General features: G+C 35.8%; 1 protein-coding gene across 2 annotated transcripts in view; it reads left to right on the top strand.

Annotated features, from left to right (window-relative positions):
• Window positions 1–14474, top strand: part of rbms2b (RNA binding motif, single stranded interacting protein 2b) — a 59987-nt gene that overhangs the window by 14263 nt on the left and 31250 nt on the right. For both annotated transcript variants that reach the window (XM_009296843.5, NM_001003541.2), the window contains exon 2: window positions 11824–11990. In XM_009296843.5, coding sequence (XP_009295118.1) covers window positions 11824–11990 — 167 coding nt within the window. The remainder of the gene's footprint in view (window positions 1–11823; window positions 11991–14474) is intronic.

Consider the following 14474-nt stretch of genomic DNA (forward strand, 5'->3'; position numbering starts at 1 on the left):
TTTGGAGATCAACACAATTCTAACATTTTTGGCTCTATACACCAACACAATGGATTCGAAATGAAACAAACAAGATGTGCTTCACCTGTCAGCTTTAAATTGAGCTTTAATTTGAGGGTATTTACACCCAAATAATGTGAAGGCTGTAGGAATTACAACAGTTTGTATATGTCCCTCCCACTTGTTACGGGTCCAAAAGTAATTGAAAAATTGGCTTTAAAGCTGTTCCATGGCCTGATGTGTGTTCTTCCCTCATTATCCCAATTACAAAATATATTTATGGACCTAACTGTTTATTGCAATAATTACAATTTCTAATAATATTCTAACTGGACATAAAATAAAAATAACTGTACACAAAATGCATTATTTATTTAATATTTTAAGGCTGAGAATAAATTTGTTGTTACATTTTTTAACATTTAACAACTAAAACCTAATAATTTTGGCCATGACTGTATATACAATGATGGCCGAAACTATTAGGTTTCTGTTGTTTTTGTTAAATTGACCTGTACAATTCCCGAAAAACTATCAATTCTTTACCGAGTCATTTTTATCAAAGACTATAGAGTATACAACATATGTCACTCGTATAGTTTTGAATAAGGTAAATCTGTAATGGTTAATATGGCGAGTGAAGCCCCACCTATCATCGATTACTATAGACTGACATTTGTTCGGGGGAGAATCTTGGACTAGACGTTCGCTTTTAAGACAGTTTTTGTGGTCAACAATAACGCTGGAATTTGTATGAAACAAAAGCAAGGTACAGTCCGTCCTGTCAAGCTCACATCACATGACAGCAACTACTCAAGCGCCTCACAAACCTGTAAAAAAAGAGTTGCTGTCATTTCTGGAGGAGATTCGCCATCAAGACCAAGTTGTGAATTACTTCTGAAGACCAGCCCGATCTGATAAATCATTACTCATCATAGGATTATAATGTGTAACACTGCCATAAATAAGGTTGGTGTCGTGATCTCGTTCTTTTCGAGTACGCATGCGCATTAACTTGGCCAACAAAATTCTGATTTTGATTGATTCTAACGTTTAGAAACTAAACTTATGGGACAGTTGTTGTTAAATTTTATTGCTGATTCCAAATATTTAATGTAATCGTAAGCGTGGCAAACAGTTTTGCAGAATTAAATGTTTCCCCATTCAGACAGAATGCTCAAGCATACTGCCCAAGAGGTGTTTCAAAGATGGCTGCCAAGTGAAATGACTTGCCTTGAAGGGACTTTGTTTTTATGCTATATATAAACCATAGAATGGAGCCATCATAAGAAGATTTATGTCATTTTTTCTTTGAAAAAAAAAAAGCTAGGCATGACTTTCAGAAGACATGAGATATACATACCATATATTACAATTAAAAGTGGATTAAAGCATTACAACTCACTTAATTAGATGGTTGTTGTGCTCAGAGCACCAATCTGCATGTTTCATGAATATTTGGCAAAAAGGGTAACATTTTTAGATTTTAAGTTTAGATGTTCTGTTTATTTTGACTACTGCATTTTATTGATCCTCAATAAAATAAAATAAAATAAAATAAAAAGTAATGCATATTAAAAATTAAAACATAATAAATCATTTAGCATAATGTATTATATCCATAGATGAACACACCTTTAAATATTTATTTTTTAAGCAAAAAGTTCAATTTAATAATCATTTCCGAAATCAGATTTTTGAATTAACCATTCTGAAAATATATTTTTTTTGTAAATCATCAGCAAATAGTATTTTTTACAGTGTACAAGAAGAAAAATCACAGCAAGACAACATCCAAAATAGCTTAATTTAACATTTAATTTCCACACTCACTATCCTTCAGCTTAGTCCCTGATTTATCACCACAGCGGATTGAACCACCTATTACTGAGGCATATGTTTTATTTTCTATTTTACTAAACTAAAACCTACTCAATAATGTGCATTTTACTTTTATCTCATACATCATTACCTATAAAAACCAAAAACCCGACCACTGTCGCCGCATTGACACTCATTTCTACCAGTGCCTATATATGAAATCCATGTGCAAGTTACTTCTGCATGCAACATCAGTCTGCATTATGCCGCAGTGTGTGCCGGCAGGTCATTAAATGTCCATATTCCACAGCAAAACCCGAAGCACAGCTCGCGATACTGCAAGCTATGCGGGTTGGAGCATTTATTTCTATTCACAGTCACACCTGGTCCCAGCCCTTTAGAGGCAGATCTCCTGCTAACCCTCCGCTGCCTCCCGTGACCTCTATTTCTGCAAACCTTCCCAAGAGCCTGCCCTAGTGCCACTGCAATGGAGTAATCAAGAGAGGTGCAAACCCTGCCACGCTCTCATTACCACACTGCGCATATCTATGGAAATGAAGAAGCCGCTTCCACTGCAGTACTGCTGTCCTCAAGTGCAAATAAGGGGAGGCTCTCGACTTTCATTATCCACCTTTTTCCTCATGGCCCAAGATGCTTTGCGTGAATTATACGGCTGCACGTTATTGAAAAAAAAAACAAAAAAACATTGCAATATTTATTTTTCTGCAATATAATATGCAATTATTTCACCAGATGACTTGAATAACCCTATTAGAAATAATTCAGTTTTAGATGTATTGGGATGTTGTAGGGGAGTGCATCTAATACTAATTGGCAGCATAGCACTGAATAAAAAAAACAGTGCTTTTTGTTTTCTTGAGAGTCTTAACAGTATTCAGGAACAGAAATTGAACAGTAATCTTCAATATATAAATATTTAAAGGGTTGTATGATGTTATAATGTAATGTGTTTGTTTATGCATTTTAAGGCTTAAGAACACATTTTCCTCATACCAAACATTACTGTTGCACGTCTACGCTTCGTCTTTTTGAAATCTTCAAAAAAAGTGTGATGTGCTCTTATTGGCCAGCCATAGCGTGCACTGTAAAAAATTCTGTTATTTTACTTTTTTTCGGCAGCTTGGGTGCCTTAAAAAATATAAATAACATTCATTAAATTACAGAAATTTGCCATAAAATAACGGATGTTAAATTACAGAAACGTCTATTTAACATACGTTATTTTATGTTTTTTTTGACACTCCAACTGCTGGAAAAAACATAATAAAATAACGGCCGTTAAGTTCTAGATATTTACCATTAAATAACAGATGTTAAATTACAGAAATGTCTGTTATTATTTTTTTTTTTTTCTGACACTCCAACTGCTGGAAAAAAACAAACATAAAATAATGCCCATTAAATTAAAGAAATTTACCATAAAATAACGGATGTTAAATTACAGAAAAGTCGGGTTGACGTGCGTTATTTAACTTTTTTTTTTACGACACTCCAGCTATCGAAAAAAAACAAAACTATAAAATAACAGCCTTTAAATTACATAAATTTGCCATAAAATAATGGCTGTTAAATTACAGAAACGTCTGTTTAGCGTATGTTTTTTTAATGTTTTTTTTTTGTCCAACACTCCAACTGCTGGAAAAAAAACACTGGCTATTAATTTAAAGAAATTTACCATAAAATAACGAATGTTAAATACAGAAACACCTGTTTAACGTCTGTTATTTAGCATTTTATTTCGGACACTCTAGCTACCGGAAATAAAATAACATAAAATAACAGCCATTAAATTACAGAAATTTACTGTAAAATAACGAATGTTAAATTAAAAAAAGTCTGTTTAACGTATGTTATTTCACAATTTTTTTCCGACACTCCAGCTACTGTCAAATCCCCCCAACCCCCCCCCCCCCCCCCCCCCCCCACACACACCATAAAACACCAGAATTTATTTAAAATGATACATTTTAAGCAGTGCTATAAATCAAATAATCAATCATAAATGCAAAACAGTTTTTTAATAATTTATTCACCAAAAATGAACATGACTGCAACAAAATTCAACTAGAAAAGTAAAGTGCGTAGACAAACTTCATAGTGGCTTAGAAAAAAGCTTATATTAAATATATGTTAGCATGTTTCTTGCATGGACTTGGATGTTTCTTGTTAGGCAGTTAAGTGTGAAACAAAAATGTTACACCCTGTAACAAATTTGCAATATCAGCTTCCAAAGCAGTGCTGACAGTTAAAAATATCATCATTATTACATATTCATAGCATACTATTATCTATGGAGGTCGAATCTGATTTATAAAAATAATTTTTTATAAGAATTTTTTATAAGGGTTTGAGACTTTGCCTCTTCTTATTTATTTTTACAAACAGTTCATAAATCTCCACATATGTCATATGACGTGTCTAAATACAATTAATCTTTATTAAAGCTACAAATGTTATACTTCAATGTGCCTGCATGCTTACAATTCACTTAAAAATGCTTTCAAAGTCATCTGCGTTAATAAGACATGCAAATAATAAACTTTCACTCTATTGTGGTTAAACTTTCCATTGATGTGTTTGGCTCTGTTGTGTTAGCTCAACTATAACCCTGACTCTATATTGCACATCCTGCAATGTGTCTATAGGAAATGCGTACATTGTAATGTCAATGCAAAATCGATATATTGTGCAGCTCTAGAGTGAATTGTAAGAGTAACATCCTTTAAAACCCCTTAACTCACCGATTTGATAGTGTGATGCTTAAGTTTACTTCACTATATTGCAGGTAAATCCTAATCTAATCATGACAAACTATATATCATTGGACAAGTCTAACTCTTCTCAATACATATTTTACTGTTGTTGTTATGTCTTTAATTAGTTAGGAAGAGTAATAGATCAAAATACATTTATTGTCACACTTTAACCTGTGAGACCATTTGGTTACATTTTTAAGCCATAATATTATAGTCTAAACATAAAGCAATCATGATTAACTATAAATATCACTTAAAAGCTTAATTGAATGCTGATTTTTGAATGATATAATTGAGCAACAGTTTTTTTTATTAATTTGAGACTATGATGCAAAAGATGCAACTAGGAGCTGTAAAAATACTTTGCTACAGCAATCTACATTTTTTATGCTTTTAGAAGGTAAAGTTAAATCAAATACCACCAAACTGTCCATAATACTTTAGAATTTGATACCTACTTTACAAATATTGTCAAAAGTATAATTCATATTCCTCAAAGCATACACAAAAAGAGGGGGCGCTCTGGTGGACATGTTTGATACGTGGCCAAACAAAATCTTACTGAAAGCTTGTTTTTTGAGATAACAACTTCAAATTTGGAATTTAATTTGTTTAGATATTTAGCTTTTATTTATTTACTTTTTTGTCAAATTTGGGCTAAAATTGGTTTTGTAAAATACATATTGTATGAAATCAAAATAAACTATACATTAATTATTTTTTTATATTCATAAACTTAAAGGCACATGACATTTAGTTTTTTTGTTTAACTTTTTTAACTTTTTTTTTTTTTTACTTTAGCCATAATTTAACAAGTGTCTTCTTTAAAATGAGACCAAGGTTAAATCACCAAAGCTTTAAGGATTGGCATTTGTTTTAATCGAACACAATTTTTATGTTTATGTTCAAATAGTGGGGACAACAGTTAATGGGTGAAACTGTAAAGAATCAATGAAGGTTTTTTAAAACTGAGTATAGGTCATTATTCTTCTCGCAGTTCAACCATCAATTACTAAAAGGCCACTTATTAGTATTAACAAAATACTTTTCAGTCGACTATAATCCCAAAACTCGAATCAAGTCTCTCTGCAGCAATGTTTCAGTTGAATGTTAATGAAATGTAGGAAAAACCAACAGGAACTATACACAGTGATCTGAAAAAAGCTTTGGATATGCTTGTGATACTAATGTCACGTTAAAATACCAAGTGAAATGTTATTTTTGTGATGGATAAAATAAAACACAAAGTCAATCATGCTTTACTCGATTTTCACTGTATTGATTGTTTGCAGCGCAGCCTTGTTACTGAACATGATTTACTTCAGTTCTTTTGAATAGTGGTTCTCAGTTCAAAGTATAATTTGAAATGCTGTAGTCACGTGTGTAAAATGTGGACAAGTGAAACTGAGATGTTCAAGGGCAGCTTTGCTGGTATTGATTAGTTGTTGACAAGGGTTTGCTCTGCATTCAGGTACACCAAAGCAAACAGGGCAGATGGAGCATGTGAGGACGGTGGCGATGCATGAATCACTGTCAGGACACGGAGGAATGTCTAGACCTAATATATCACATGCTTTGCATGTTCTGGAATTATGGCTGTAGGTTTAACAGATGTACATGAATGGGAGTTGTTTGTGTGCGGTTCATATGAGAAGTCATGAGAGTAGTATAAAGATTTAGTTTAAACAAGATGTTTAAAATGCATAGCTGGCTTTAATTTCTCGGAATGCAACCACAGTTTAGAATAGATTGGAGACATAATTGTTAATAGATATTTTACAATATATAATCTATAAAAAGGCAGAATTTTTATCTACTCCTCTTAATTGATCACTCTGAAATGCTGATTTGGTGTTCATGAAAGATTTCTTATGGCCAATGTTCATCCGGTTTATTCAAATGTACAGAAAGCTCAAAAAGACATTTATTGGAAATATAAATATATTTTTAATTATAAATGTTTTTACTGTCACTTTTGATCAATTTAGCAATTAATTTAGCATTATGGCTTAATAAATTATAAACCTAATTTAAAACCAAAGAAACAAGCGTAATACTAATGTACAGCTATGGAAAAATAAATTTAAAAAGTCTTTAACACTATTAGTTTCTCTGGATGTATGTACTTAATTTACTAGGTAAGAATTTAAGAAATGTTTTATTTTTTTGTTGTTATTTTTACCAATTGTCATTTTATGCTCTGAATATATTTTAAATTGGGAAAAAAGTTCTTTGCAGGAAATATATAGCATTTCCAACTATTCTCTTAATTTTGAGTGGTTTGAAGTATAGTGAAAGGTATAAATATTTAAAAAGACAATTAATTAGTATTTTGAGGCTGCACCATGCTCCTGAAAGAGTCTTTTAATATATCATCAAATAATTCTTGCTCTAAAAAACACCTAACAAGATTGAAAGTTCATGTACAATTACATTTTTGTGAAAATATTTTTAAATCACTGTAAAATTAAAAGCTGCTTTTATTTTTTGCTCAGAAAGAAAATAAAATTCAACGTGAGACATTCCAATGTATACATGTAGAAAAAGCTATGCATTTGATAGTTATAACGTGGTAATTATATACACAAAACTAATGATATTTTTGGATAAAATTGCTAATTAATATGCTTTGATTTGCACAACTCATCTCTCTGGATTGTTGTCATTAGGGGGTGTTGTTATTTTTAGCCTGTAGTGTTTGTGTGAGGAAGACTGGTGTTGTTAGGTGTGCAGCAGCGCTCAACCTTGAACAGCGTTGCAGGGCAGATGGGCTTAGCGGGGGGCAGTGGTTCAGTCATCTGTTTCCCATGCAGAGGCAGAGTTAGCCGAGTCGAGCAGTCCTAATGAGACAGCGCTTTCTGACTGCACACAGCACATGAGAGGGATTAGCGCTCAACGCTAACAAGCTCAAATCTCAATTAGACAGGCTTCTATAACTAAGTTCAACCGGCTCAAGAGGAGAGAGCAAAAGAGAAGAGTCCTATATATGACATGACGTTTGTGTGGGCACTTCAGGATGTGCCCCTCTTTCTTTTCTTCCAGCAATCTCAGCCAAGCCAGTGAACTTGTGGCATGTATTAAACTGGCCTATTGTTCCCTGTCTGAGATTGGGTTTCACAGGCTTGACTAATGAAATACTTCATTCTTGCCTGCCCCTCTGACTGATGAGGAGTTAATTAGAAAACTAACACACAACCTCTCAGGAGAGGGAAAGCCCCTGGCTTTGGACACAACAACAATCGGAGATGTGTTCTTTAGTAGAACCCGCTTGTTTTTGTAAACCACAACACATACTGAAGGGAGAGTTGATCAAAAAATGTAAATTCTGTCATTGTTTACTCATCATGTTGTTGCGAACCTGTACAGTGCAAAGCTGAATCACTGAATAAGTGAGAAATGGATCAATCAGACGCCATTTAATCATTCTTTTGAGACACTGGTGGTGTCAAAAAGCTGAAAAATGCCTTCATGCAGAGGTAGGAGGACAAGAAAGCACGTCTAAATCAAACGATTGTCACATCCTGTTCAGTGAGTTAATGTTTGCTGCAGTATTTAATTTCACTCTGTAAAACTGTTTAATCCTGCACCACATACACACGACAACCTATTTAGTCATTTTTTTGAGGTGGAAACAAGTTACATATCGCACCATTATCTGCAATACGGGAGTTGATATGTGAAAGTCTCTATTTTTACGACCTATAGTTTCGTACGTTTCACTCTCAGAAATAAAGGTACGAGAGTTGTCGAGAGCTGGGGCGGTACCTTTTCAAAAGGTACAAATCTGTACCTAAAAGGTCTATATTAATACCTCATGGGTACGTATTAGTACTTAAAATATACAAAAGTGTTTCTCTTAAAATTTCTAGGTACTAATGTATACTTTTGAGGTACCAATATGGACCCTTCAAGTACAAATGTGTACCTTTTGAAAAGGTACCACCCCAGTGACAGCTCTCGTACCTTTACTTCAGAGTGTTTAAAGTAAAGTGCCATTTAGCAGGTGCAAAAATATTGACACTATAGTGACTCGTGTTGCATGAAAATATGCATAAAAGGCAATACCAATCAAAATGCAGGTTTTTTAAATGCATTGCGTGGACTTTTTGATTGTCACTTAACTTCTATTTTTTGTGTCTATAAGTCTACATTTAAGTTTGAAACCACTTTTGTGACAGTAAACCATTTAAATGTGTTTAAAAATGTTCATTAGCATAACACAGATGCAACACTCAATCCCAATTAATTTTTTTTTTTACCTCTACCCCTTCCACTCGGCCCTTGAAATAGAGTGTGAAGGGAAGGGCTTCAAAATTTACATCTAAGAAATGGGTAAGCACTAAACCACGTCATTATATGTCATTGCGATCTCTCGCTTGACGATGGCGACGGCTGTAGTTTTTCCAGTTGCGTTATTTTTTAGGTATTTCTCTTCAGGAAATCACTAAAGGCAACAGTATCATGTTATCATAATTATATGATGTAGCAATAAGCTCATAACTGTACTTTGCATTTACAGCGTGGCCATCTAAACACAAGAAAACAACATTACATTATAGCAGACACTGTAAAATGCTCATTCCCAGCCACTAGGCATTTTTGATAGGGTATTTGAGTGTCCTCGAGTGACAGATATGAAAGTATGTTGTGGGATTACTATATAGGAGTTATAGATTATAAATGGCACTATACTATACAGGAGTTATAGACTAAGCATGACGGTAATGAATGTATTAAGACGTGCTTGTTTGTTGTAAAAATTCGTAATAATGACAAAAATACTTATTTGTGGACCTCCTTACTTCTGTGTGCAGCCATGCTGTCGTTGTAGATGGTGATTTCTGGGAAATTTTCATACCCCTTGGTTTAGAGTGTGGTCCTGAGAAATCTTAATTTCAAGAGCTATTTAGCCGTTCCCCTCATGCTGAGTTCAGACTGCATGATTTTTAAAGTAATCGTGTCACAAATGTTTTCACACTGCATGACTATCTGGGCTAACGTTTTTTCGCTGCTTTGTTTACACGGCAAGATGAATCGGCGACAGAGGGTTTCACGCTGCATAACTTTACAATAGGAAGAATCGCAGACAGTTTTGTTCAAACTACATCTCACAACTAAAAACATGTTCTATATATTTTTTTATTAACTACATAATTAGAAAGAAGCCTTTAATGGGGAAGAAAATGTGCATGTTTGCTCACCTGGGTTTAAAGGGAATTAACAATTTCTCCTCAACGTTTTTTTGAACCCGGTTGTGATATTGCTCAGATGACACGTCAAACAGACATTCGTGCTCCAGCCAAATTTACACTAGTTTTCCCTCCATTTCTTGGGTCCAAATAAACTGACAATATATGCTTTAACTTCTCCCCCAGCCTCCCTCTGGCCTGCAGTTAAAAACTAGTGAACGCTGCTCTCTCATTGGCTGTAGGTAATCGCCAATGTTATTTTCAGTAAAAACTCATTTCACACAGCATGATTTGAATCACAGACAGATCTAGATATTTAGCATGCCAAATATCTGACAGGCATAGGCGACTCATTGACGATTCTCTCAGATCGCATCTTTGATAGTTCACTTTGTGAGATTGTTACCCGCATGAACAAACACCGATTTGCCTGCGATTTCAGGCATTTGTCAGCGATTTCTCAAAACATGTCGTCGAGTCAAAATCTGGGCTAAAATCATGCAGTCTGAACTAGGCATTAGCCCTACGCCTTTAAGCTAATGAGAACTGGGACACCCCTATCCCTTCACCTGACTGCACAAAATTAGGGGTAGGGGAAAGGCGTAAGGAGTATAATTATGATTGGCCCTTACTCTGACATTTACATATATACTGTATATATAATCTGAATGCTGCAACTGGTATTTAGTTTGTCTAAATGTACATTTTTGACCAACATTTTACACTTTTGGTATCCTTTCTATCAAAAAAACTAGTAATGACGGCTAATTAAGTATTATTTGTTGTTATTAAACATTTGCCAAGTTATCACCAAAGCTAGTTTTTTCGTTTTTTATACCACAGCCATATCACCCTGCAGCCCAAGACCGGTTACTCACTGAAGCTAAGCAGGTCTGAGCCTGGTCAGTACCTGGATGGGAGACCACTAGGGAACACTAGGTTGCTGTTGGAAGTGATGTTAGTGAGGCCAGCAGGGGGCGCTCAACCTGTGGTCTGTGTGAGTCCTAATGCCCCAGTAAAAGTGAAGGGGACACTACACTGTCAGTGGATGCCGTCTTTCGGATGAGACATTAAACCGAGGTTCTGACTCTCTGTGGTCAGTAAAAATCCCATGGCACTTCTCGTGAAAGAGCAGGGGTGTAACCCCGGTGTCCTGGCCAAAGTCCCTCTATCGGCCCTTACGATCATGGCCTCCCAATCATCCCCTTCCACTGAATTGGCTCTATCACTGTCTCTCCTATCCACCAATAGCTGGTGTGTGGTGAGCGCACTGGCACCGTTGTCCTGTGGTAGCCGTTGCATCATCCAAGTGGATGCTGCACACTGGTGGTGGTGTGGAGAGACCCCCCCCCCCCCCCTTATGATTGTGAAGTGCTTTGGGTGTACGGCCATTCACAATAAATGCGCTATATAAATACACATTACATTACATTACATCATGCTGTTTTCCCCCCTATAAACATCATTTGTTTTCAATGATCCGATCACAAGTATTCAGCCGAGATGCATTACTATTACCACTGGGTATGAATGTGTTGGGTTTTTTCCCTCTTATATTATAAACACTATTCTACATCCCATAATAATTATGTTCAATCTGATCGAATGCATTTTTTTTTTTTTTGGAAATGGCAGAAGAGACAGGCTCAAAATGCTTAAGACTCCGTTTACACCTCTATTTTGTATCGACCACATGGATCCTATTTGTCATTATGAAGAATTGTATCATGAAAATGTATTGAATCCCAGTGTGCAAAAAAAAAAGCATATGGATTTTAAAATGACACGAGGCTGACTAATAATAACACAATTTACAATTACTTCTTTAAAGGTTAAGTATGTGTGAAATTGTCTTGTTTATCTATATCATCGCTTGGTTTATGCAGGGTTTTGCTCTACATGTGGCAAGACTGAGTCACTAATGGTTAGAAATGATTCACTCCTTCCCTAAAATTCGCAGAGGATGTTTTAAAGGAAAGACCTTTGGGATTTGAATCTAATAAGAGTTGAATCTTGTCTTATCTCCGTTTTTACAGCAGGCGTATGCATCCTCCACCCAGCAGATGGCGCCGCCCAGTCCCAACACCACCAGCAGTAGTAATGGAAGCAGCAGCGGTGGAGACCAGCTGAGCAAAACCAACCTGTACATCCGTGGACTCCATCCAGGAACCACAGACCAGGATCTGGTCAAACTCTGTCAACCGTGAGTGTCCTTGTTTCATGACTTTAGGATTGGTGGAGGCAAGAGAGGTCAGGTTCATAATCAGCAGTTGGAAAGGAACTCAGGGTGTATAATATGACCAGAAATGCATTAAAAAAACAGAAGGCGTGTGTGGGAGAGAAAAACACAGACTCTGAGCGTCCTGACTTGACCCTTCATGAGGAGGTTAGAAATGTCTTGCTGGCAGATCGTGTTGAAATGAATGCAAATGACTTAAAGTGTTTTTAGATGGGCCCATGCAGCATCTAGATTTAGTAGACGTTGTGTATAAATCATGCATTTCTATTCATGAAGCGTTTTCTGATATTTTTGTAACATTTCGGTGCAGTGCCTGGGGGACGCTCGTTCTTCATCCTGCCATTGGATCTCTGTCCGTGTGTTTTTGTTAGTAGATAGGGAATTGGTCTCATAACGCTTTGTCACTATCAGATCTGTGCTTTCATGTTAGAGGACATTTTGCTGGAATGTAGTGACACAAACTCAACAGAGGCTTGGGTTTCAAACAAAACTCTCTTTTTTTGGTTGACCGACTGCAGTGTTTCCAAGAACTAGGCTTGACGTTCCCCTCCTCGCCTCTTTCCCTGCCTGCACCTCACTTCCTTTTAGGGATGACAAAAGTTATGGAGGGTTTTAAAGAGGTATTATTGCTTTTGCTTTTCCTGCGCACCTACAGGTTCCAAAGTGTACACAAAATTAATTGAATCCGTTCATGCCTTTTCAAAAGTTTGACATTATATATTTTAATTAGTTGTGTTAGAGGTTTGATTTAATTTGTCTTCAACAGTAAGATAAAAAATCAACCAAAAACTAACCAAAATGTTCTAATAGGCGCATTGACCAAAAAAAACAAAACAAAAAAACGAAAGAATGAAATAATTGAAGAAAGGTTTGCACACTCATCAGTAAGTAAATCTTTAATTGTTTGTGCTTAAACTGCAACCTAATAAAATGTCATTAAAAACTTTTCACAAATTCTGTAATAGTATTTAAATAATGCTACCTCAAGAATAACTGCAACTCTAAATATATTCTTCAGTTTATTAAGGTATTAAGTATTATAATAAATTTCCACTGAGGGGGCAAAACCAAAGAGTCTGACGGCCCGTTCATACAGGGCGTCGGCGTCAACGCTTTTTATTCACTTTGAAAGGGTGACGTCAAGTGTTGCGGAACTGAATTGTGGGTCCGTCTGCTTGCTGCAGAGCTTGGGACTTTCTCAACTTTTTAAACACCAATGGAAGTGTCAGCCAATCAGATCGCTGTATGCAAATACACCAGTTCAGACAGTAGATTGCTGACTAATTTTATTGGCTGACGCTGCTATGACGATCGCGTCAGCCCCAACTTTAGACAAACCCTCTGTCAAGCGTTGATGCTGAAGCTTGTCCACTTTTACTCCAATGGAAAGTATATTCATACTCTAAAGGTTGTTGCACACTGAATCCGAAATTTTAATTCTTTTATGCTCGTATATTTGCCAATGACAAAACTGAAAACAGTAATTGTGTGAATAGAAGCTGCAGATTTAGCACCTTGTTGAGGCAGAACATTTCAGATTCTAGAAAGCATTTGATTGGTCAGAAGATCTGATGACAAGGTGAAGTGCAGAGTGATGTCATTAACATCGTTGGTCCATATTAGTATGAGTAACTGCAAGTTTTTTAAACAATGTAATAATGTTGTTTTTCAATTTTAATGAGGTTATGATGTTTTAATTTTCATGTTATATTAATATTCTTAAAACATTATTATAAAAATGTTATTAGGTCATTCCATTAATACTGGCAATGTTGCAAAACTAACAATTGATCATAAAACAATTAAAATGTCCTGAAAAACTCAAAAGTTTAGTTGTTTCAGCTGATTTTAAGCCAGTAGTTTAATCGAGCAGCAAAAATCATTTTTTGAGCGAAGAATGTTCCAAAAGCATTATTTTAATAATGCTATGTGCTTTTAAGGAATGTCACAGAATGTTTTGAGAACATTCCCTCCCTATTAAATTTTACGTAGAACTGCACATAAATTAAAGCTGGGGTAGAAAGAAAGCGCACCGATTTGAAAAAGTATAGTACTAAAGAAGGAGGCCCTCTCATTCTGAGCATTCTGGAAGAAGTGGCTGAGATGAAGCTGCCCAGCCCTACAGGAAACTCTGAGCCCAGGGGAAAAGGGAAAGACAAACAAGGGCAACAGCTGGGAGGGAGAGGAGACCAAAAGTTGTTGGCGATGGGGGCGGGGAGAGAGAAACTGCGATTTGGGGAGTGTGAGAAAGAGAGAGAGAGAGAGAGATAAGAGTTAGTCAAATATATCAGGTGTTCCTTAGCAAAGAAGCTGTTGGCAGAGGGGATGTTTGGTCAGGTAATTCCTGTTACTTTTATAGAAAGCGAGAGAGCAGAACGCAAATCAAATGGTTTCAGAACACCAGAGCTTGATTTATGAGGTGAATGCTGTGAATATCACAATCAAGAA

This window comes from Danio rerio, chromosome 23 (genome assembly GCF_049306965.1).
Source record: "Danio rerio strain Tuebingen ecotype United States chromosome 23, GRCz12tu, whole genome shotgun sequence".
In the NCBI taxonomy this organism is placed as follows: Eukaryota; Metazoa; Chordata; class Actinopteri; order Cypriniformes; family Danionidae; genus Danio; species Danio rerio.